General features: G+C 40.8%; 8 protein-coding genes and 1 long non-coding RNA gene across 10 annotated transcripts; 1 reads left to right on the top strand and 8 right to left on the bottom strand.

Annotated features, from left to right (window-relative positions):
* Nucleotides 1–794: 794 nt before the first annotated feature.
* Nucleotides 795–2,707, top strand: LOC145701940 (corticotropin-releasing factor receptor 1-like). The gene is made up of 9 exons (XM_081779151.1): nt 795–839; nt 1,031–1,212; nt 1,362–1,469; nt 1,541–1,580; nt 1,672–1,857; nt 2,000–2,117; nt 2,229–2,290; nt 2,388–2,478; nt 2,522–2,707. Exons 2-9 carry the CDS (start codon nt 1,043–1,045, stop codon nt 2,671–2,673), a joined length of 927 nt encoding a protein of 308 aa, XP_081635277.1. The 5' UTR covers nt 795–839; nt 1,031–1,042; the 3' UTR covers nt 2,674–2,707.
* Nucleotides 2,708–4,073: 1,366 nt separating this feature from the next.
* On the bottom strand, nt 4,074–9,125 carry LOC145701939 (uncharacterized). The gene is made up of 7 exons (XM_081779150.1): nt 9,037–9,125; nt 8,405–8,643; nt 7,646–7,761; nt 7,022–7,279; nt 6,735–6,867; nt 6,089–6,278; nt 4,074–4,557 (listed from the first exon to the last, which is right to left on the bottom strand). The coding sequence occupies exons 1-7, from the start codon at nt 9,048–9,050 to the stop codon at nt 4,074–4,076; spliced, it is 1,434 nt and encodes a 477-aa protein (XP_081635276.1). The 5' UTR covers nt 9,051–9,125.
* A 101-nt stretch (nt 9,126–9,226) lies between these two features.
* On the bottom strand, nt 9,227–10,871 carry LOC145701938 (uncharacterized). The gene is made up of 5 exons (XM_081779149.1): nt 10,593–10,871; nt 10,315–10,390; nt 10,208–10,264; nt 9,491–9,729; nt 9,227–9,399 (listed from the first exon to the last, which is right to left on the bottom strand). The coding sequence occupies exons 1-5, from the start codon at nt 10,792–10,794 to the stop codon at nt 9,227–9,229; spliced, it is 747 nt and encodes a 248-aa protein (XP_081635275.1). The 5' UTR covers nt 10,795–10,871.
* A 404-nt stretch (nt 10,872–11,275) lies between these two features.
* Nucleotides 11,276–11,894, bottom strand: LOC145704870 (uncharacterized). 2 transcript variants are annotated; one of them, XM_081782337.1, is made up of 4 exons: nt 11,836–11,894; nt 11,669–11,717; nt 11,479–11,623; nt 11,276–11,411 (listed from the first exon to the last, which is right to left on the bottom strand). In XM_081782337.1, exons 1-4 carry the CDS (start codon nt 11,879–11,881, stop codon nt 11,286–11,288), a joined length of 366 nt encoding a protein of 121 aa, XP_081638463.1. In that variant the 5' UTR covers nt 11,882–11,894; the 3' UTR covers nt 11,276–11,285. The 2 variants fall into 2 exon arrangements, with proteins under 2 accessions (XP_081638463.1, XP_081638464.1); XM_081782338.1 differs by having other exon boundaries at nt 11,479–11,617.
* Nucleotides 11,895–11,961: 67 nt separating this feature from the next.
* On the bottom strand, nt 11,962–12,648 carry LOC145701936 (uncharacterized). Its single transcript, XM_081779148.1, has 4 exons — nt 12,561–12,648; nt 12,460–12,518; nt 12,014–12,419; nt 11,962–11,967 (listed from the first exon to the last, which is right to left on the bottom strand). The coding sequence occupies exons 1-4, from the start codon at nt 12,615–12,617 to the stop codon at nt 11,962–11,964; spliced, it is 528 nt and encodes a 175-aa protein (XP_081635274.1). The 5' UTR covers nt 12,618–12,648.
* Nucleotides 12,649–13,115: 467 nt separating this feature from the next.
* Nucleotides 13,116–15,925, bottom strand: LOC145704611 (dynein regulatory complex subunit 2-like). The gene is given in 10 exon segments (XM_081782074.1): nt 13,116–13,496; nt 13,499–13,624; nt 13,667–13,839; nt 14,117–14,276; nt 14,393–14,511; nt 14,557–14,641; nt 14,711–14,834; nt 15,085–15,262; nt 15,555–15,645; nt 15,796–15,925. Coding segments are annotated over 10 exon segments (1,470 nt in total). The 5' UTR covers nt 15,880–15,925; the 3' UTR covers nt 13,116–13,166.
* A 23-nt stretch (nt 15,926–15,948) lies between these two features.
* On the bottom strand, nt 15,949–17,588 carry LOC145704612 (radial spoke head protein 9 homolog). The gene is made up of 8 exons (XM_081782075.1): nt 17,420–17,588; nt 17,182–17,342; nt 17,035–17,137; nt 16,920–16,994; nt 16,773–16,877; nt 16,609–16,729; nt 16,134–16,263; nt 15,949–16,091 (listed from the first exon to the last, which is right to left on the bottom strand). Exons 1-8 carry the CDS (start codon nt 17,483–17,485, stop codon nt 16,028–16,030), a joined length of 825 nt encoding a protein of 274 aa, XP_081638201.1. The 5' UTR covers nt 17,486–17,588; the 3' UTR covers nt 15,949–16,027.
* Nucleotides 17,589–17,699: 111 nt separating this feature from the next.
* Nucleotides 17,700–19,698, bottom strand: LOC145703737 (uncharacterized). Its single transcript, XR_014134378.1, has 4 exons — nt 19,483–19,698; nt 19,416–19,438; nt 17,898–18,100; nt 17,700–17,856 (listed from the first exon to the last, which is right to left on the bottom strand). It is a non-coding gene; the product is annotated as an uncharacterized LOC145703737 (long non-coding RNA).
* Nucleotides 19,699–19,705: 7 nt separating this feature from the next.
* Nucleotides 19,706–20,424, bottom strand: LOC145703736 (MAM domain-containing glycosylphosphatidylinositol anchor protein 1-like). Its single transcript, XM_081781130.1, has one exon. The coding sequence runs from the start codon at nt 20,361–20,363 to the stop codon at nt 19,746–19,748; it is 618 nt and encodes a 205-aa protein (XP_081637256.1). The 5' UTR covers nt 20,364–20,424; the 3' UTR covers nt 19,706–19,745.
* Between the last annotated feature and the right edge of the window lie 3,378 nt (nt 20,425–23,802).

Raw genomic sequence — 23,802 nt, 5'->3', positions numbered from 1 at the left:
ATCTAACCAATCTATTGACGCCAGAACAGTGCTATCCAGTACGCCACGCTATTGTGAAGGGGATCTTTATATAATTTTATACAGTGCTTGACGTACAGTATGATTTGCGCAAACATCCGAAAGAGGCTATAAATAGTAGACTTCAATCTATCAGCTTATTTATTACTGATCGATGGAAATATGGCTTAGTTCGAGAAGCTAGAATGCGATAAAAGGTCAACGATACCTTTCAAAAATAGGAAAACACGTTTTTTTAGCGAAATGTTTTGACTAACTCCGAAAACATGATCCTGCATTGATAATATTTAACGATCTTTTGAATTTGGAGAGCATAATCAACTTTTATATTTCGCGCAAAATATTTTTACAATATTTTGGCTGCGAGTGCTTAGAAGTAACCTGCTGCGTTGTAATTGTTCGTCAAGGCATTTTACAAGAATCCGCTGTTCTATCAAGGTGTTGTAGATTATCGAGTTAGAGTATGGGTAACGCGAGTTTCTCTGATCAGTTGATGATCCCCACTCAGAGCCTTCTCTTTGTTTTGGAGTGATTTCGCCGATCGACGAGTACGAAATAAGCTGCACAGATTGGGCTCAAACTTGACAAGAATGCTTACTTCTAAAATATCTATTTATGAAGTTATCTCGATATTTGTCCCATTACAGGCTCGTATAGCGGTAACATAACTGTTTCCTGTGATGCTGAAAGGAAGGAGCTCCACATTCTCACCGACTCATGGCCGGATACGGGTCACGTGAGGGGTCGAATGTGGAGCTTTTAAAAGCGGACGTACCAACTATAATGAGAGCTTGTGTCATAAGCTGGAATCGTCAAATACGGTAAAATCACATGAATCGTGTGACAGACCATTAATAATGGTCCATTATTTTCAAGGCTGAGAGTAGTCATCATAAACGGTTGGCACGTGTGACCAAAGTAGCATTTTGGCAGTGAGACAATCAATGCCACCATTAAAAGCATTTAGAGAATGCTCATTTGCATGAATTCGAAGATTCAATTTTTCTTCTAGGAATGCACCGCGATGATCGAAGACTACCACGTGTTCGGCGACGCCCTCGGTTACAACATCACTGCGTGCCCCGAGTTATTAATTAACAAGCGAATGGGACAGATTCACTTTATTGGAAAGGGCTTCTCCTTTCTTCTACTTCTCACTGCCTTTATTATATTTTTTCTCATTCGGACCGTCAGGTACTCTTGAACACTAAATTTATAATAGAAGCATTTGTTGGTAGCAGTCAAAATTGAATTTGTCTTTGAAGAAATAATTATTAGAAGCCAGCACTTTAGATTAGAACATTTTCTAAAAACAAGGATTTTTCGTGTTGCAATATCTTTAGGTGCTGGCGGAATACAATTCACTGGAACCTTATCACCTCACTTATTTGCCAAATTTCGACAGAGTCGATTCTCACTTACCTCGTCCGCAAACATTTAGAAATCACCAAGTAAGAAACTTGACTGATTTTCAACTGAGACCTATTTCAAACGAAACGCTCTATTTATAGTTATGATTCAGATCGTATCCATGGATTTGCCGCTCACTTTATGCTGCTCAGGCCTGGGCTTGATTATTCTAAAACAGGGGGTTCAATCAAATCCTTCGAAGTGATTATCATCATAAAACAAAAAAGATCAGTCCGTTGGTAGAACTATTTCCAATTGTGCATGTATCACTGGCTCCTAGTCGAGGGAATTTACCTGTATGTGATGGTCGGCGTTGTTTACAACACCGCCAGAGTTAAAATGTGGATGTACAAAATCCTCGGCTGGGGAGTGCCCGGAATTATCGTCGCGCTGTGGGCTGTTTTTGCGTCCAATGTCATGGAGGATCAGGTATTCCGTGAAAAGGCAGTTGTTTGAAAAGTCGGTTAGACAACTACTTTTCTCTTGCAATACTGTTTATGATACACAGAGATTGTTTGCAAAACCGGACAAACGTAACGTGTCCAACTTGGACTAACGAATCTAAATCTAGTGCTGGATGAGCCATTCGCCGATCGAGTGGATCCGCCGCACACCGATTTTACTGATTCTAGCGACCAATCTGTTTATTCTTCTCAACATCATCAGAATCCTCATGACGCAAGGAACGCGTTGCATTTCGCTGAAAAAGATAGAAATTGAACCTTAAATTTTACATGTGACAGAAGGTGCTCAACGCTAGAACAGGCAATACGAGAATGATTAATCAGAATAAGCCACAGGTCCAACAGGCAATGTGGTTTTTGAAGCTTTCAATAATGATAAGGCAAATAATACAGGATCCGTAATTCTGACCCCACGTAAGGGCGGTAATGATTTATCATCTTCCCATAATTACTTTCAAATCTGTCTTTATCAAGCTTCGCTAACCACTCAAAAAGGCCCTGAAAGCCACTCTCCTGCTTTCTCCGCTACTGGGGATGACGTATGTGATCTTTCTCGTGAATCCAAATACAGACCCGGAAACCTCAGGTTTTTTTTTTAATTCAGGCGATAAGTAGTGTATCTTGTTTAGGATTTCACGTATTTGCTTACATAAACTCGGTCTTATCCGGATTTCAAGGGGCCTTTGTGTCAATATTCTATTGCTTCTTCAATTCTGAAACACAGCGCCATCTCAAGCTACCAGTTCGAAATAACTCACTACGCGTCAAAAGGGATTACTGATAGCTTCTTTTCGCAGTATACCCGCATTAAATATCTAGGCTACCTCTTTTTAAAGCGGTTAGACAGTCGCTTTGTCTTTAATCTTCAATTGAACTTGCAAAAAGCGAAAATTTTACGGCCTCCAGCGGCGAATTTCAAATCGACGAGCGGTGACTTTCAAAATTATAGTTCTTTTTTAATGATAAATTGAAAAGGCTGTTAGGGAACGGCTGAATCCGTCGGAATCGAGGGCCACTGTCACTGAAAACATCTCGTCGACATTCCACTGGCGCGATGCTGATGTAAGTAATATTTCAAGATATCCAAAAATTCAAGGCATATTCAAAATCTTCGCATGCATTAACGTGCAGGTTAATTTGCGCAAGTTAGTTTCAAGTTGAAGAGGAGGGTGTCTAATGCTCTAAAATTTGTATCCTCGCGGGTGATCAATGATCGGCGATTACCCTCACGCGTCCTTCTAAACACTTGCCAAATATGATCTAGTTGTAAGTGGCCACTAGATTCACTCTCAAATTCTTCCCATTTTTCACGCGTTCTTGAACCCAAACCTGCGATTTGTGGGAAACATGAAAAATATGCAAGTCGCGTCACGTTTTTTCTGACTAGTAATAATAAAATTATATTTGTAAGTCAATCCTTTCCAGCTTTATTTTGACTAAGAGTCTCTTGATTACAATTATAATGGACAGATCAAACTTGTTGACAAATTAATCAAAAAAAACTTCAAATAACGCAAATTTTATCGAAATTTACTGCAAAAACTGATGTTCCTCTTAGGACAACGTTTCCATCAAAGACATGTTCCGCCCAAAGTCGCTGAGCCTGCGTCCTCCCACAGGTATGATGTCGTTAATTGGCCGACGTGCGAAAACGCGGAAAATCTCGCTCGGCGGCGAGCCTTCCAAAAACCAAAATATAATTGCCTCAGCCCCTGCCGAGACTTCGTTACTTCCATTTTTTCGCGGGAAGGGGATCATCCCCTCTGCACTCACCTTCGACGCGCTTTGTTTCTTTTTACAGATCTCAAAAGCATGTCATTTTTTCACAAAAGACAGAACCCGTAGTTAGTACAAGTGCACGCGGAGTGATCTGTTGTTATTGCACCTCGGCCATTTCTGTGAACAGCCCGTTCAGTTTACTCATCAACATCTCTTCTACCTACTCCGACCCCATCCACGGCCACAGAAGAATTCCTCAGCGCTTATATTCCTGGCTACTCCAGAAGAGCAAGTCGAGCAAGTCGAAATTCGAGAGCAAGTAGCAAAGCTTCTATTGGCGAGAATGGTAATGGCAACATTAAGCTCAAATAAACTTGGTCAGATATTATTTATTCTGTTTATAAATTAGCATGTAAGCAAAGAAATACAAGCATTTGTTGTGGTGGAAGTCAAGAATTTAAATTATAGCTCAGTTGAACTGCTTTGACTAGAGACACTTTCGTCATCTGAGTCGACAAGAGGGATCTTCTCGGGATCATCCAGAAAGGAAACTGTTCGAAGCATCTCTTCTTCCGATCTTGACGATCGAAAACTCTGGGCAAAGTTGATGAAAATTCCAAGGAGCATGAAACTGGTTCCGATCATTTGCAGCCCGCTGAATGGATCGTGAAAGAGCACTACAGTTCCGATCAGCGTGATCATAATCCGGAGAGTTTGAGCCATGGAAGTGGATAGAGTGCCAAACTGCAGATAGGAAGCGCCGATGGCAATCTGCCCGAGTGCATAGGAAAACGTTGAGGTGAAGATTGGCATCACGATGTTCGAGTTCAGCTGTAGATATTGATATGCTTTGTAAACATCGTTGTTAATGAAGAGGGCAGGTATGGAGAGGAAGATAGCGATGAAGTTGATGGATGCAACTAGTTGAAGAGTTGCTTCGATAGAGCTTTCAGAATTTTTTTCTTGAACTTTTGAACGGATTTTTTCAAAGAAGAATGCGGCCAGTCCATCAAGGCAGATGGAAACAAAGAGTATGATATTGCCAAAAAGAGCGCTGTTGTTGAAGGCACCTCTTTCGTCAATCATGTAGATGAGTATTCCAACCAGAAGAAGCAAAACAGACAGTATCTTCATGAGCGAATGACGGGTATTAGCAAGACAAAGTGTAGCAAAGAAAACTGGAATTGGTCTGCAGGATTTGATGAGAATCTTTGCCGGGTACGGGACGAACTCGAGGGACATATTCGTCAGTACCAACGCGGACATCATCAAAAATGAAGCAGCGACGTGATTGAATGAGATCGTTGGGATCAATAGTCGACTCCCTTTGGCGAAGAAGAGTTTCACAATGAAGCAGGTTGCCGTATTGATGACAAAGCAGACCTAGAATTTAAACAAGAATAGATTGCGTCGCTTTAAAAGATTTTCTTTAAGAAATATCGCTTAATTATAATTTATGACTTATAAAGTACTTACGAATGAGTATGTTATCATGCTCTCCCATCTTATGAGAATTTCATCATTTCCGTCAATCAGCAAAGTACTTGATTTAGTTACTGTCTCTTGAAAGTATCCAAAAACTATTAGCGGCAGGATGATGGAGAGATTCACAAATAAAAATCGAAACTTTGTCTCCATTTTCTGCAGGTTTAGACTGGCTGATGTCCGGAAACTTTGAGGTTGGTCTCTGTTGTTACGTCGATGTTAACCTTCGAGAAGGGATGCACTGGTGACGGGGTAAAAAAGATGAATCGGAGTTCCTTGCACCTATGACTGTGTTGTCTCAAGGGATTTCAGATGACGCAACAGGTTCCTCAACCGATATTTACAAATAAAGTTTATGAATGTGAAGGTCTAAGAGTTTGAATTGTTTTTTGAAATTATTTTAGATGAAATCTTATATTTCTCGTTCATAAATGATAAAAGTTGAGTGCCAATAAGTCAAACCTGTATTATCTCTCTTTCCTCTTTTGTCTTAATAACATAGAAGATTATCTTTTCGACTTCCGGTTGAACAAAATGCGACTTTGCTTGAATACGATTTTTTCTCCCTATAAAGGCAAAAATGAAATTTTATGATCTATATAATTAGGACTTTTCCGCCGACTTTTGTCGTTCAAAAACCAAGAAGCGGATTCAACTATTAAGGGTCAAAGCTTCGAACCATTTTTGATATCCGGTACCATAAAAAGATCCTGATAAAAATCAATTTACATTGGCAGGTTATGTTCATTGTTTTGCCGACAATTAAAAGCCGAGAACAATGAAAAAATGACAGTTTTTACAAATATGAAGTTCCAATTTGGAAGAGTTCCAGTTGAATCAGGAAATTGAAAGTTTCGATTTGAACGGTGTTTTAGTTTCACCGTGACTCTTGAAGTATGGTCCATACTCTATGGATCCGTAAGCATAGTTATTTCCTGGAATGCACATAAGCTATCCTTTATTGTGTCAACAGAAAATGCAGAATATTTTACTCTCTTTCTTCATAAACACCGTCCGGTGACCAATGCTTATCGTTAACAGATAAAAACCAGTGTTTGTGCGAAGCCATGTGATTGAACTGTGTGGAGTTGCAATTCAGCAGTGGGCCGCCGTCCTCATAAAAGTACACGTAGCCATCCTTGATATACAGGTCCTTTATCAGCACGCGTTCTGTTAAGTTAGCTGTCTCACGGTTTTAAAATCAATGTTTCGCGTGAAAGAATTCAAGAGACTCTTGCTCGACGAGAGCACCAATTTAGCGGGGCCTAACACATACACATCTGCCCTAATGAACGACTATCGATAGCATCAGGTAGATACTAGCTACCCCTTGTTATAACGCGTCAATTTCTAAAAATAGAATGCGAAGATTGCATCGAATTCTTGTGTTTTGAAAACCGTTTCTAGTTGTTTGACTGGATCATGAGTTCCGGTGACGCTCCTCCACCAGGAAAAATACGTGGCGAACCAGCCATCTGCGCTATCGTTTAGACAAGAAGAACGGTTTGTTGACAAATACCAGATCCAGAAATAAAGAGAACTCCCAAGGAGACCCATGTTTAACAACTTGAGCAAAAGAAGACCTAACACGAGTTTCTCATTTGTAGCGAGGATGAAATTAAGATCGACGTTTTGAACATGACCGCTGGAAACCCGTTCCTTGTTGTGTCGCGAATGTGGAGTTGATAAACCTGGTGGTCGCCGAATCCACAAAAACGCGGTCGGCGCGGCCGAAATAGCGAAATTTATTAGCGCGTCTCTCCGCAGGATGCTAAGAAAAAATTAACACGTATTCGATTCACGCCAAATTAGTAGCTTAGCTTCACACGCGCCGAAAATTTACTGGAAAATCTCGATTTATGTAAACAAAATACGCAACACACGAAAAATACTGTATGAAACCTTTAGAAAGGCGAAATTTTTACCTTTATGTAACTGACAATCTTGAGCCTCGCGTAAGTCATTCGGGCAGCTAGGAAAGCATATAATGACAAACCAAGGACTTTGGTGAGCTCGGCGCGCGCCACATCCGGGTTCGGACCACGAAGGAAATCTTCATACTGCTTGTCGATAACGTAATCTTCAAATGGTATTCCTTGGCTCTCGAGTTCTTTCTTCCGGTCTCGCCAGGCTTGGTAGAATGAACTTTGAACAAACGACTGTCGAAACGGAATCGTATCAAGCTAAATTTTTTAAAAATTAAATTGGTCAATTTTGAAACATGTGACGGAATGCGCCATGTCATCATCAATAAACATCTTTACCAGCTCACGATGAAAAGTTAAAAGATATTCTAGAGCAATTAAGGCCGATTAATTCGAGGCAAGAATGCTAACGCGCTTGGTTACGACAAGAATGTTGCGCCGTGATTTTGTCGTTCTGTCAACGAGACACAGTAATTTTAGTGAAAAGAGTACCGCTGAAATTCACGAAATACTTTGCTAGAACCCTCATCGTGCACTTTTTAACGAAAAATTTTGACAGCAACGCACTTCTTCATTTCTCCCTTCATTTATCGCCGACGACACGCTTTTCTTTTGATATCTTACCTTCGCGGCATGTTTCTGCATATCCTTCAACGTGTTCAAGTCGCACTGGGTGGCGATGGGCGAGTTCGCAATTTCTTGCCAATTGAAGAGGCGCCGCTGGTTCACATCGGCCAATCCTACATGCTTGAAATTTAGCGATAATGTTAAACATCGATTAACCCGTAATTTTCGCGTCACAAGCTGCGATATAAAATATTTACGAAAACATATTTCTCAGCGTCTTTTCAGAAATTTTAAAGCATCGAAGAATCCTCGAGTCTCAAATTGATTATTTTAAAAATGATTGGATTCAGAATTGGATCAAAACTTCAAAAGCTAGAATTGAAAACATAAAGACTTTAGACTCTAAAGTTTAGAGGAGAGCTTCCAGAAAGAGTCCACCTCAGACTCAATTACAAGGTATCTTATTAAATCTCATTCGCTCCTGAGAGGAGCCTGAAATTACTATGTTTATATAAACTCAAAATATCAGTCATGGTTTTTGAATTGAGCTCGAGGATGCTATTTTGCGTCGCGGATGCCAAGCTACGTATACCTAAAAGAGCTGCCAGATTTATATAAAAATACGCCCCGCCCTGGAAGTCAGCTTGTTGTTCTCAAAATGACTCGAGGATCAAGAAAGTATATGCTTCTGTATTTTCGCCATATCGGATTAATATTATCGGATCACGTTCGTCTCCAAATACGATTAGTTTAATTTAAGTTTTAATGTATTTTCAAGGGGCTCATCACTTCGACCACGTTTCGGAAAATATTTACCTGATAACAAAGCTTTCTCAGCTTGAAGTCGATTGAGCCCTCTGTTAAAATAAAGGTATCTATTGCCAACCCAATCAGGAATGTCCCTTTCCACTTGAAGCAGCTTCTCTTCGTCCATTCCTTTGTTGTCGCCGATTCCCAGAGCGTTTTGAAGCTTGTAGAATTCCACGAGCAGTCGAGACTGAACCTGGTGAAACCAAGAGTCATCAATTACGGGAAGACTTTCACGTTCGATTTTCCTGAAATAATTGCTTGTTTGGTCAAGATCCAAATATTATTATTAGATTTGGGGAATCTAATTTGGTATTGAAGTAATTTTAATTGTATGCGGTTCCAATTTCATTCAATTTTGGGATGAAACAAGCAAATAGAAAAGAGGAGTTCTATTTTTCGATGCGTCAGTAGTCTTTGAATAGAATCATGCAAATCCTTCAACCTTGTTAACAAGAAAGTTGGGAGAGAGTTAGTGGAGCTGCTTTTAGCTCTGATAGAAAACAAACGAAACTCTATTATAGAAATACGCATTCGTGCATTGTTAGGTAATCATTTTTGCCGGTAACATGTTCGTTAAAAAGAGATTTCTATTTCAAATGTTCATGTATTGAGTTTCCTCGTTTTGTTAACTCGCTTACCTCAGACCAGGCATTTCAGTGTCCGCGGGTAAATTGCCGATGAGCACCGGATTCAGATAACTGCCATTTCCGATTGGCAGGGAGGCTCGGTCTTTCCAGTGGATATTTTTAAACTAAACAGGAAAACCACTCACTCTCAAAACGAAAGCAGTTTTCAATACTTTCAAGTGGTTATATACGGTGGTTGCGTCTAATCTTCACCAATCAATTCTAGCTTTAAATTAGTAAAACAAATATCCGCTCCTTTAGGGTCGAATACGCGAGTCAAGGGCATTCGAAGCGCGTTATAGAATTCGTTTTCCGTTACACCTTCTGGCATCAGTTGCATACAAAGCCAACTCAATAAGACCCAGAAAATGGCAGCTGAAAAATTTCTAAGTACAAGAAACGTGATCCGACTTGTGTTTCCCTTATCGCCACCTCTAAAAGCGGCAATTAAGGCTCGTTCGTCTACCTAGAAAGAGTTTAGAGATGTAATATTCGCCCAAAAGTGGAATTTTCGCGCTCCAAAATCGAATTTCAATGTTGGACGGGTCCGCGTGGAATTGCCGATTTAATAAGCCGTCCACGATGGGGTCAATTGTTAGACGGTCGAAATATTTCATCGCGGGCTCGAAGGGTTTCCGACTCACGGAGGATACTGGCTTGTTTGTTGCTAGACCGTCTCGGATCAGGGAATGATGAGCGTCTTCTTTTTATCTTTGTTCTCAAATTAAACGTAACGCAGCCGTTACCACATCCCAAAGATTGACGACTAGACCTGGCATTGTCCGTCGAGAAGTGAAAATAAGGCTAAGGAAAAAAATACTCCAATTCTGTTGACTCTAGGAAGTCCAAAATTCCACAATCCTTGGACTATCATCAAGAGTTTTTCTTGCCAATGGTCGACAGAGAATTTGCCATTATCAATATATTCAAATCTAACCACCCAGGTCTTTGCCTGAGTTTTAAAAATAATATATACACTTAAAAATTGCTATAACGGGCTAGCTTATCAGCATTGTGAATACTTTCTTCGAGCAGAAAATAATTCCTTATTCTCGGAAATAATAAAGGATTTATGGTCCCCGATTGTTTGTTTTAATTCGTGGATTTTATGAGCGAAACACCTGTTGAAAACTGTGTTCGATTCTTAAAATTGAGAACATGAATTTAAGTGAGAACGGTTCCTATGCAAGCTTGCAGTGCCATGGTTTTTATCGTGCGCTCGATGTAATCCTTCTCTTTTCTAAAAGAGACGTCTTAAGAAAGCCGAAACCACAGTTATTGAATAATCACCCAAGAAGTCGCTCGTCATTCGTGAGAAGGTATTCCTTGAGCCAGGGCTGACGCCGTTCAGCAACCACAGCACGCGCTATTTTATAGGAGTTACGATTACCGTTATTAGAATACTGATGAGTTTAATAGGAAATACAGCAATTGGCATTGTCGGAGGAAATATTCTCTCCGCAAGTGTTTCGGGAAAAGACAAGTTTATGTAGTTTTTCAAGTGAAAAGGAAATGAGATCAATTTCGAAAAATTTGAATGATCAACAATTTGAGAATTAGAAATTCACCTATTGTTTCTCTGGCAATGTGCCTCTTCTCGCGGTCCGACCATCCGGATTGGGGGTAATTTTGGTTAATGTATTTCTCCGTGTTTTCTAAAGCTTGGATGCGGGTGGCTTTTGGTAGGGCTCGCACAATCCGATCCACCTGCTCTCGGGAGATTGAGCCTTTCACTTCGAAGGACGGATCTTGGGCGCGGATCTCGTCCATTGTCGACGGAGCGCGACCTCCGCGAACATGGCGCACACCGATGGAAAGAATTGCATTCGGACGAGGTAGTCTTTTTGCGGCTCATGTACGGTAGTTCTTTATTCTTGAAAAAAATACACAGAACAGTGCGTACCTATTACATTTTTGATAATAAATGTTCAAAATATATATATTTTTTTTTTAACTTAGCCTAAATCTCTACGATTGTTTCAGATAATCATTAATTTTCTAGTGCTTTCTCTTGAGCCGCTGCCTGAACATTTTCCACCTCGAGCCAATCTACCGAGGTGTCTTTCTTCCCGTGGCCAATCAGGGCGCCGAGAGAATCAGACCCTTTTCAGAATTTAGATACGACGATGATGACAGAAATCTGATTATCTGCGCGGTAATTTCTAAATTTTCAAAGGTGAAAAATCGATGTTTTAGAGACTTTTTAAAACAAAATAAAAAACAGAGAAATCCTTTATTCAAGTGAAATTCAATCAGATTATTTATCGAAGAGCATTTCCACGTGATCTTCCATGAATCGACGATGCTCCTTGATCCTCAAATCGCTCATCAACAACCTCTCCGTTATGAATTTTTTGAAACGATTTCTTTCCATTAATATTTTTCGCCTGAAAAATTAGCATAAGAGGAACAGAATAGATAACGTCCAGCGTTTCTGTGTGTTGTTAAACAAACCTTTACTTCCTTCTTGTCGCCGTTGATATTCGAGTAGTGGTAGGAGTAGGATTGGAAGCTTCCACGTGGGGGCTCACCCTTGTCTCCGGAAGTAGTTTGTCTTTTGATTGAGTTGAAAAAGTCGTCATCAAAGGAGGAGCTGAAACTGAGCCCGGCAATCAGAAGCGTTCAAGCTAAGAGGCCAAATTACCTAGAAAAGCCGCCGCCGATTGATCCTAAAGCTCCCTCCGAACGCTTCACTAGAAAAGGACGTTACTCAGTTTTGCGCCGACAATTGTAGACTATTAGTAGTATCACTTTTCACTAATCTCAAAAATGTACTCATACTTCTGTTCACTTTACCTAAAGCTCACTAACCTGGCGCATCAGAGTGATACTGTGGATTTTCGAGGCCCTTAGACATTGTCGGCCAATTTGCCCCTAACGAAAGTTGTCTAATTTTTCGATTTTTTTATTTCGTGTGAAAACGCGATTTCCTCTGAATTATAACTGAATGAGATTTGTGATCATCATATAGGCGGTATGTTTTGACAACCCTCCCTTGAAGTTGACTCTCGACCTCGCGAAATGAAGACATAAACGGGTCCCGAAAGAAAGGATCATCGAATGGATCCCGAGTTGGGAATCGTGAAGTAGACCCTTGGGGATTAAAAGACTCTCGAACATCGCTGAAGAAGGGATCGCTCTTGAAAAAAGTAGAGCCGAAATCTGCTCCGAAGAAACTTTTGAACAAGTCCATCGGGTCTAACATGGTGAAACGGTGGTTTGGATTACGTCTCGCGCGGAAACTAGGCATCTCGTCGGGGGAAGAGAAGTTTCGCCTTGGCGGAGGAGCCCGCCCAAACGGTGCTGATCGTATCTCCTCATCATATTCCCTCCGTCTGCCTTCATCCGAAAGTACTTGGTACGCTTCCGAGATTTCTTTGAATTTTCGCTCGGCGCTACATTCTGATACAATACTTTTGGACAATTCGACAATACCTGAGAGAACCCTTGTTTTTATCAGGGTGAAATTCAAGTGCGAGTCTCCTGTACGCTCTCTTAATTTCAAAATCAAACAGCGGTTTTTAAGAAATTCAGACCTTTATATCCTGATCGGAGGCTGTCTTCCGCACCCCAAGGGTGTCGTAATGGGTCATTTTTCGTCGAGGAAGGGCAAGAACTGTAGGAATAAAAACTAGTGCAAAGAAAATAAGACCACGTTCTCGAAATTGTTAGTCATCCTGTTGCCATAACAACGCCAACCTCGCTCTGATAAGGATAATATTGAGCATCTTTCGGCGAACACATAATTATTCTGATTTCTAGCGCTCTCGTCGCCCCTCGAAAAGTCAAAATCAATTACAACGATTAAGAATTTGCTGCGTTTTAAAAATTTTGCTAACCTAAAAGACGTGGAACGAAATATTCAGTAGGAATTCTCAAGACGGCCTCTACTTCACGGAAGAAAAATGCTTATGCAAATTGGGAGTAATTTTTACGGAACTTGCTCTTGGCATGAGGGATAATTGGTTCCTGCTTTTCATAAAACGTAAACATGCATTTCTTATTTCTAAAATATTTCTCCACGATGCCATCTTAGACCTCTCACATTTAACCGCCCAAAAGATAACACGGGACGAACATCGCTAGGCGTTACAAAAATATATCTTTTATTTATAAATATAAAGTTATGATACAGGTTGGATTCAGGAATGCGTGTGCTTGACAGCGTGGGCCGCTTCGACGACAGTGACCACTGGCTTCTTGACCCGTGGGTCGACTTGTGGTACTTCGAATTTGACATTCGTCCTTTGATTCACGACGAACAACGGATTAGGCTCCTTCAGCGTCTCTGAGTTGACCGAAACGCCATCGAGATACTGCTTGAGCACGCTTCTCAATGTCATGTTTTCCTCTTCGAGAGAAACCTTTTCGGCTTCTAAAGCAAGTCTATCAAGCTTGACCTTGTTGTATCTTCTCCAGAAGCCCTCGAGCTGCTCATAATCTTTGACGATTTCAGTGAGGGGTTCGGCTTGCCATCGTCTAACGACTTGTCCTCCTCTTCAGAACGAGGAGTAGGTGGAACGATGCCAAATGGAAGAACTTGCTCTTCCTCTGTCTCGAGTTTTCGGCACATTTCGCCTATTTTCAAGATTTTAGAAGCCTAAAATAATCTTCAAACAAAAAATAAAATTTATAAAAATACCTTTTCGTCAATGCTTTTCTGCCTTTTGAGTGCTTCTTCTGATGCAAGGGTTAATTTCGTTAGCATTTCCCGTTCTTTATTTCGCTGCTTGCTCATTTCGGTTCGCAGGACGCGGAAATGCGTTTGCAGATGATCCTTGTTTTCTTTCAGACCGGCATGTTTTTCTTCATATTCTGAAAAGAGATTGTCAGTTGGCCTGCTCACGTTTTTATCAGTTTTATTGATAAAAACAGCTAAATTAAGAATACATTTCTTATCGAATATTTAGATATACATATCTGTCTATAATTATTAATTAAGCAAATTGCTCTCTCTTTATTAAGGTTAAGCACACGTTTGTTGTTGCTCGTCTACTCATAATCCTGTAAAACGCCTTGCTGTTACGATGTTCAAAACATACAACGAATTATGATGATGTCGCTAAGAAGCAAGATATTTAATCCCAGTTACCTTTAGTGTTATTGACCATTTTTTGCTTGACGATGTTTATATTTTCTTGAATTTTGGCGAGTTTGTTCATTTGCAGCTCAATCTCCGCTGAGGACTTTGCATCTTTGGCTTGGAGTTTTTCGAATTCTTTGCGTCGCTCCAAGGTCGAGTTGTCATAGTCCTAAATTGAGAATTCTATTGAACGCTTTGCGTATACGAGTCGCTGAAATTAAATTTCGTTCGCGTCGCATTAGCCGGCCGACGTGTTTTGGCATGGGCGAATGAAATCAAACTCACCTTTTGTGCTTGTTGGAACATTTTGAAGAGCTTCTCCACCGCCGCCTCCAAGGAAATGCGCAGCGCGTGTTTCTCATCTTGAGTGTTGTTTTTAATTTCATCACGCAGCGATTGAAATTCTAAAAGATCATCACTTTTATTAAAGTTTGAATTCAAAAGCCGACCTTGTTTTAACTTGCTCGTTTTATCAATATGAGTTTGTTCAAGCGCGCACATCATCGTGTCGAAGTCATGATCCGACTTCTCCGTCTACAAACAAACACTTATTGCCGCGAATTCCGTTTTGCGGGCACGTTGTTAAATGTATTAGGAAAATACCTTGTCAACGTAGGTCTGCGCCGTTTCATCGAAATTGCTCGTTTCCATGTTGATCTCCTCGTTGTAGCGATCCTGCTGGTCATTGACAGCCGCGTTCTGGATTGAAATCAGCTTTTGCAGGTTCCTTTTTCACGATTAAAAACTGCCTGTGTAAATCCTCGAAAGCTCGTTTCGTCAGAAAGCTCAACGAAAAACTGAGCTGTCCGAGGATCCAGTCGCCATCCGGCCGGTCTTAGGAAAGGAATTAAACCTTGGCAAAAGTGTCACTTCAACTCTGCTTAAGAGGAGATTCGCAGCTTTAAGAATTTAAAAATATTTGGATCTAGATTTATAAACATTCGCGCAAGGGTCATTCGCGAGCTTTTCAACCGTGCCTTTGATGAGCTCGAGTAGCAATTCTACTCTGCTCTTCTGATTCTTCCAGATCACGAGCTAGCTGCTGAATTACTGCATCTTTCCTGTCCATGATTCGCTCAAAAGTGTGCGACAGAATCTCCAGCTCTTTCTTCAATTCTGCCGACTTTGACTGGCGCATTATGCTCCTCCATTTTTCTTAAGAAAATTCATCAATGAGCATTCGATAAGACGACTTTTAATAACCAGTTTCAAGGGCTCAATTAGTCGCCCTACTTTTCCGAAGCTGTCAGGTGAGGCTAGTTCCACGTCAAACATTTATATTTAATCGTTTCGTTTTTGTTGTTTGTTTATGTGTTTCTGCCCAGATGCAAAGGCGACTTTCTTAGTTAGACAACACGAAAAACTGTCGCGAATAATGATTTTAGAAAAAATAAGAAATTATTTTTCTTTGAAACTGAAACTGATAGATATCAGATAATAGACTTACCAATGAGTTTTTTATTGTTGAGCTTTGAGTATTTCTCCTCTCTGGCGAACTTGTCCTTCATGTAATTGAGGATCATTTCCTTTTCCGCGCGCTAGAAACATTCCGATTAATTCCAAACTGGTAAACTCTGAATTTTTAAAATTCGCTCCCATGGATTCTTGAGCAAATTAGAATGAAGCTTGCTGCTCAACGTGACACGGATTTACTGGGAACGTTACTGCAATTCTGAAGCAATAAGTACCTCGGCTTCAGCTTCGGCAGCGGCTTTATCCTGCTCCCACTGGAGTCGCTCCTCTTCAGTCATTTTTGGCGCTTTCTTCGGCATTTTTCCCGATTCCGATGATACCTTCTAAAATGATTAAAATTGAAAAAAAGAGAGTAGTAAAAGGAGAAGTTTAATAATAAGAAAATATATTTAGGTTTTGTACAGGTACTCAAGTTACTCAAATCTCGCAGTTTCTTCTTCTTCAAATTCAGAGCATGAAGGGAAGATCGTAGTTGGGCTCACCAGTTCCGAAGTAAGCGCATCCGTAAAGTCTGAAGAGAACACTGAAGTAAGTGAATTTTGCGCAGTCTTACCGAGTGTCAGGGACGGTGTAAGCAACAAGACCAATCCAGTGAAGGTTTTTCAAAATTATGCTCTTGCCATTTTGGTTCTGGACGGACCAAATGCCGTTTGGAATGTCGTTTTCGATCGTCGCCAAGAAGTCTAAACAGGTTCGATTAAAGTACGCTGTTTTTTCAGGGTAAGATAAACCCGTCAAGTTTCGTGCTTTTCGACCAAACTTTGCTATCAGATCATCTCCCGCTGATCGGGCCAGATGAGCCGATAATTTCAAGTTCGAGAAAATTAAAAATTGAGCAGCGTGCGAAGGCGATTATTCCAAAAGTGAGCGAATTAGTGATTGAGTTAGTGGCTCTAAAATCGCTCTAAACAATTACCGTTATTAAACGGCAATGTCACATTGTGGCCACTCTGCGACCGCGCGTTTAGCTCATCATTGGATTAACATTTTTGGCAAATTAAGAGATGTTCAAAACGAGTTTCACTTACCGACTGCGGGGTCAGCATCAGCAAAGTCGGTGACTTTGGGAACGACGTGCTTGGCGTCCTTTCGGAAGTGAAACCAAGTCGACAAATGAGCACTGTCAGATTCGTTGTGTCCAAAGTATCCCTTGATAATTTGTCAAGGCTTTAGGTATTTCTCTAGAACTTACGTTGTTTTTGTAAACGACGCCGTTGGGAGCTTGGAGGAGTGCGCCCCGGGGAACGATGAATTCGGCGGTGATTCGGTGGACAATCGCGGACAGTCGATCTTCCTCCTACAAAACAGAAATAGGGCTGTTTTCAATAGCTGGTCAAACCTTGATGGTGAAAACAGTTTCTTCATCATGAGCGTCATCACCTTCGCCGATTCGCTGGACGTCAACGTGTTCATACTGAAAAATCGTTAGAGATAATAAAGAGAACTGCTAGTACCTCATAACTTGGATCTCCAATAAATCGGCCTCGGATAACGTCAGTCTTGGTCATAGTTTCTTCTGACGGATCCTGGAGCAAATGCCAGTCCATGCAGTTAAGGCTTGAATTTGCTCTCAAAGATGGAAAGACCAAGTTTGATGGTACCTGTACATGTATTTCCTTCCATTGAGTTCATCCTTATTTATACCATATACGATGAAGTAGTCCTCTTTGATTCCACTGATGGTACCCCAGAATCTAATGGCGCTGAATTTGTTCTGTGATTGAGTAATGATAAGCGATGTGTGGATTGAGGACTTCTGAGACTTTTACGAGGTTATAAAATTATAAATAAAATTTCCTAAAAGACCGCCAATCAAAGCAGATATTTAATAACCTTGACCTGAGTAAGTCCTCTGCCAAAACCGGCGAGCTCCTGGAGTCCAACTGGTAGCGTATCAGCGTCCATTTCTCTCTATTTTTCTTACTTAGAATGAAACTGATTGATTTGAATGAGAATAACAGCTGATGAGGACTCGCGTTCTAGAGAAAAAATGGGAAAATCAACAACTTCCAAAATTTGAGATTTTTCAACTCAAATGTGACTCAGCGTTGCTAGGCGACCTAGAGAGGCGAGACTTTCATTTTTGAGCATTTTATTTTTCCGTATTGTTACTTGCGAATGAATGAGAGAACAGAATTGGGAACAGGTTAACCGCAATTCGTTGAAGGGTCTACTAAATAGCCAAAGCAGCATTTTTCTCGTCGTCGGTAGAAAACTGTATTGCCGCAGCATCCCTTCACTTGTGTCGAGTAGAATTCGTTGATGCAGCATTTCAGCTAATTTCTTAGTTCAATTTTTTATCGGAATTCTCACTTACCCAAGGGTGCGTTTCTTTAATATTTCCTCCGCAACAAGAATGAGTTGTTGAATTATACGAGGTTCCACCGCAATCAAGAACTTCTGCTGGCTCTCTCAAAATCGAATACGTCTTGTAGTACTCGTAGCTCGAAGAAACAGTCGTGTCGAGCGTAGTGGGCTGAGTGGTGAGTTGAGTTGTTGTTGGGAGGAACCACTCGAATTCTTTCTTATTATTAGGGTAAATCACTAATATTTTCCACTTTTTTACTTGCTAAGTAGAGTAGGCATATAATACCTTTTTATAATCCCCAGAAGCTGAGGATCATTTTGACTATTTTCGAGGCCGTAACTAAGCTTTTTAGACGGAGCTATCTATACCAGCTTGTAGCTCAGGCTCTGACGGTCATTTTGAGGGGTAGAAAAGTATGTCCCGGGCTACTCTAGAAAGTGGTGGAGGTGGTGCAAAGCTGGGGTCAAGACCGGAAGTACAGCTAAAATGAACTCTTACGTGATTTAAATACAGTAACACTTTAAAAAAGTAACTGTTAATACATAATTGGTCACCCGAGGTCAACTTGGGGTCACTCGGGGTCATCTAAGGTCAAGATTTAAAAAATACGTCTTTAATTAAATAACACTCCCAACTTGACCCCAGATGACCCCGAGTGACCCCAAGTTGACCTCGGGTGATTAATTATGTATTTACAGTTGCTTTTTTAAAGTGTTACTGTATTTAAATCATATAAGAGTTCATTTTAGCTGGACTCTTGGTCTTGACCCCAGCTTTGCACCACCTCCACCACTTTCTAGAGTAGCCCGGGACATACTTTTCTACCCCTCAAAATGACCGTCAGAGCCTGAGCAACAAGCTGGTATAGATAGCTCCGTCTAAAAAGCTTAGTTACGGCCTCGAAAATCCGAATTTCCGAAGTTGGGCATATTTTCGACGGCACTGAAAATGTAACGAATGTAACGAATGTAACGAAAACATCAAAAACAACAAAAACATGTCTTTTTCTCGTTACATTTTCAGTAAAATTCTAGAGATTTTTTGTTTTTCTTATTTCACCCCTTGAGTTTCCTACCATTTCACCCGCGGAGCGGGCGTTTTCAGTGGATTTATCTCTAAGAGACAAACTCAATCAGATAATAAACCTTTTTAAATTACTACTGAGCACTTTTTTTAATTTATTTGCTCTTTTAGAGGTGTTCTAATGTCGTTTGAAATGATGCTCCAGAATATCGCTTTTTGGAAAAAGTTTCTAGAATCAGCTGATTAACAACAACATGTCTCTGTCTTCGTTACATTTTCAGTAAATTCGTTACATTCGTTACATCCGTTACATTCGTTACATTCGTTACATTTTCAGTGGCGACCCATATTTTGGGACTTTTGGGGTACCAAAATGCCCTCAGGGTACGAGATGACCCCCCACTATCAATAGTCAAAATGATCCTCAGCTTCTGGGGATTATAAAAAGGTATTATATGCCTCTTCTACAAAGCCCAAAAAAGAGCTCAAATATTAGTGATTTACCCTACTTATTATCATCTGCCTCTCTAAAATTTAGGCATTGAAATATGAAAATGAAAAGGCATTTAACTGTTCTGAATTCTGATCTTTGTCGTCTTCAGACTCGGTTTGGATTGATTCTGATAAAGCATCTGCTGAAATTTCCTCTTCTTCTTCCCAAAAAGAAACATTTTCGCCAATTTCGCATCTTCCCTTCCGAACATGAACATTATCTAAGCCGATATCGCCCTCGTAACTCCCTCCTCGGATCGCTTTGAAAAGAACCTGGTTGTAATTGGGCATGACAACTGTTTAAAAGTTCGTGCAAAGATTAGCATCGATTATAAGAAACGATCAAACTTTTGCGTTGCGTTGAACCCTTCCTGTTATTGGTACTGTTGCGATTTTCCACTGATCGCCCTGATTCCCAGTTCGACTCCAAATCAGTCTTTTCCCGACGTTGAAGCCTCTTTCTGTCGCGTAGACTTGTAATGTTCCGATTTCTCTTCCAAACATGTGATAATGGAAACGAAGGCAGTAGAGCTCTCCAGGAACCATGAACATGAACGCGCTTATCAGTTGCGCTGAGTCGCCATATGTCGCCGGAGCTGAAGCTTCCATATAAGCATAACTAGAATTATCGACGCCTTCTTGAGGTCCCGTATTCGGCGATGACGTCGGCCCTGATCGCATCTTCCAGTCGAGTTCGTCAAAATGGTCTTGTATCCAGCCACGGCAGAGATCCTGTCCCTCGAAGTCGCATTTGATCACATTTGGTACTCCCCACAGAAACTTGTACGTGAGAGCAAATCCCCTGGCTTCATTTTTTTCATCTGATACAAATTTAAAAACAAGTCTGTTTGAGCTGCTTAGAATTGGCACTAGAGCCGGATTTTCTCCACAGAAGCGACCAAGACTTAGATCTCCATCAATTATCTCCACGTAATCGTTGAAACATCCGGGACTGTCCATTATCTCGAGAAAGAGAAAAGTAATTTCGATTTTCTGCTTATAATTCGCAATTATTGTCCATTCACTCTCACTTTGGATTTTAACATTTCTAGCTTCAAAAATATACCGCCGTTGTTAAAACCTTATCAATTGGCCAACGCAGGATACGAATTAGCTGGAAAATTCATCGAGGCGATTTCTCCTTCTGGCTCTCTAAATTCTCCGCTACAAGATCCTCTCACATTCGGAAGCTCCTTCGAGCGCACTCCAAGAAAAAAGCCAAGGAAAAGTAAAAGAGGCACCATTTTTTTCGTCTGAGCCATGTATTCCTACACCAGATGCGTCAGTTGAGGAGGCACCACGAAAACCCGCCGGGGAGCTTAGGAAAACCCAAAATAAAGGCTCAATCACGACGAAATCGAAATTGTGCAAGTTTTATGCACCCTGGTCAAGTTTGGCCGCATTATGTTGTCTACAACGCAGTTGATAATCAATTAAATTGTTATCAATGTTGTAGTCGAGATAACTGTCCGTAACTAACATGTGACATGTGTCCAAGAAAAAAATTTATAATGCTACTTTGCTTCCGTTTTCATATTTTTGTGAAAATAATTGATTCAAGAACAGTCGAATTTATCTTCAAAAAGACCAAAGAGAGAATGAAGCTCCTGAAATATTCAGAAATCTCTCCTTGGAGAAAAAGGGCTGGGTTAGGGTTCCAAAACAAAGTGTTTTGTTTATTAATTTTACTGATTTTTTTTTGCTTTTGGAACTCGAATTGCCAGACGCCAATTGTTGACTGATTGTTTCAGGCCAGAGCTAAGAACGCCTTATGAATTCATTTCTTCTTGGTTCTTTCTGCATACGGAGACAATGAATATCTGGACGCATGGGCTTGCAGTATTCTTTTTTCTCCCTTGGCTTATTGAATCAATTTTCAACCCAAGAGGAAGCTCAACTTACGAGAACTGTCTCGTCACGCTTTTTATCATCTCTTCGATTATTTGTGTCGTTTTCTCGACTTTCTGTCATACTACTGAATGCGGAAATAAACCGACTTTTCACTTCGGCGAAAGAGCGGATTTTATCGGAATTTGGTGCTCGCAAGTATTTTATACGATTCCAATCATTCACTTTGGACACTAGAAATATATTTTTTGAGAAAACTGAAAAGTTCTTGTTTCAAGGAACGAGTATGCTCAGGTGAAAGAGCATCCTCGATTACGTATGCTGACTCAATCCGGTGGGGGGCTGAAAATGGAAATTTTCGAAAAAATGGGGTCGAAATCTCGAAAATGGTGGTTCTTATGACGCCAGTTTTGGGTACTTTTACTTTCCCGTTTTAAAAGGTCAATAGCTCATTTTGTAGCTCAGAGCCTGTGCTTTGCTGCAAGGTATTGATTAGCCGGTCAGTATTAGCCAAAAAATTTTTTCAGGACCTGAGAAGGTTGGGTACTTTTTCGCGATAAGCATGTCCCTTTCTTCTTTGATTTTGGCTAATTTTGTTCTATGTCAGGGTTGGCTGAATAAAGATTGTTATCATTGCCACTTATTGCCACTCTCTGCCGGAGGACCTCCCGGAGGACCCCCTTACTGGAAGACCAACTGCTGGAAAACTTGTGGGGAATGAATCTGTCTGGAAGCTCAAGCACATTAAACTCAGTCAGCCGTAGTTGAGGCCATTCAAGCTCATTAGATTCAGTAATTATTTATTTGATAAACGCCCGTTTATTTGATAAAGTCTGAGTTAGGGAAAGGGTTGTCTCTTTCAAAATTTCAAGATCCCGAATATTTCGAGATTTTCAAATCTTTCAGTCTCCCGAATAATCTCGGACGTTTTCAACAGATTCAACGTTCGGGATTCCAAAAGGAACAAAAATTAAAAAAGACGAAAGCCAACCAGAAAAGACTAAAAAAAATTATATCCTTTACGCCCTGACTCAGATTGAATAATATGAACGCACGTGAGCTCCCCTTCGGGTCGGCTTCGCCTTGACTCTGATTAAATAAAATGAACGGACATGGCTTCCCCTTCGGGTCGGCTTCGCTCTGACTCTGATTGAATAAAATAAACGACCGTGGCCTCCCCTTCGGGTCGGCTTCGCCCCTGCCTTACTGAATCTAATGAGCTTGAATGGCCTCAACTACGGCTGACTGAGTTTAATGTGCTTGAGCTTCCAGACAGATTCATTCCCCACAAGTTTTCCAGCAGTTGGTCTTCCAGTAAGGGGTCCTCCGGGAGGTCCTCCGGCATAAAGCTGCCGAAATTGTCCAAATGTGGCAATTTGTGGCCGAGCAAGGTTATTTATTCATTTATTTATATTGGTCTTCCAGCAGTTGGTCTTCCAGTAAGGGGTCCTCCGGGAGGTCCTCCGGCATAAAGCTGCCGAAATTGTCCAAATGTGGCAATTTGTGGCCAAGCAAGGTTATTTATTCATTTATTTATATTGGTCTTCCAGCAGTTGGTCTTCCAGTAAGGGGTCCTCCGGGAGGTCCTCCGGCATAAAGCTGCCGAAATTGTCCAAATGTGGCAATTTGTGGCCAAGCAAGGTTATTTATTCATTTATTTATATTGGTCTTCCAGCAGTTGGTCTTCCAGGAAAAGGGTCCTCCGGGAGGTCCTCCGGCAGAGAGTGGCAATAAGTGGCAATGATAACAATCTTTATTCAGCCAACCCTGACATAGAACAAAATTAGCCAAAATCAAAGAAGAAAGGGACATGCTTATCGCGAAAAAGTACCCAACCTTCTCAGGTCCTGAAAAATTTTTTGGCTAATACTGACCGGCTAATCAATACCTTGCAGCAAAGCACAGGCTCTGAGCTACAAAATGAGCTATTGACCTTTTAAAACGGGAAAGTAAAAGTACCCAAAACTGGCGTCATAAGAACCACCATTTTCGAGATTTCGACCCCATTTTTCGAAAATTTCCGTTTTCAGCCCCCACCGGATTGAGTCAGCATACGTAATCGAGGATGCTCTTTCACCTGAGCATACTCGTTCCTTGAAACAAGAACTTTTCAGTTTTCTCAAAAATATATTTCTAGTGTCCTTTGCTTTCCGCTGCGACCCGCTGTGGAACGTATGTAATCGGAATTAGTCATTTACGAAACTTATTTATTATTTAGAGTTTTTACATATTTCTTTTGCTCACGATTGCGTTTTCTCTTCAGGAAGGGATCACCAATAAATAGGTAAACTTGATGAAAAATGAGCTCTTTTTAGAGCTTATAAATCAGGAGTATAATACAGTTTTAGAATCCCCAGAAGCTGGGGATCATTTTAACTATAGACACTTGGGGGTTTTGCTCATGCCCTGAGGGTTTAAGGCCTTCTAAAGTCCCAAAATTTGGCCAATCTCGGTTACAGGCTCATAACTTTTCTTCTCCCCATTTCTGGAGAAAGCCCACTATATGAGCTTGTAGAGAAGGCTCTGACGGTTCAGAATGTGTATAGAAAAC

This window comes from Oikopleura dioica, chromosome PAR (genome assembly GCF_907165135.1).
Source record: "Oikopleura dioica chromosome PAR, OKI2018_I68_1.0, whole genome shotgun sequence".
Lineage (NCBI taxonomy): Eukaryota > Metazoa > Chordata > Appendicularia > Copelata > Oikopleuridae > Oikopleura > Oikopleura dioica.
The sequence above is the reverse complement of the archived record's forward strand: the minus strand, read 5'-3'. Positions and strand labels throughout refer to the sequence as shown.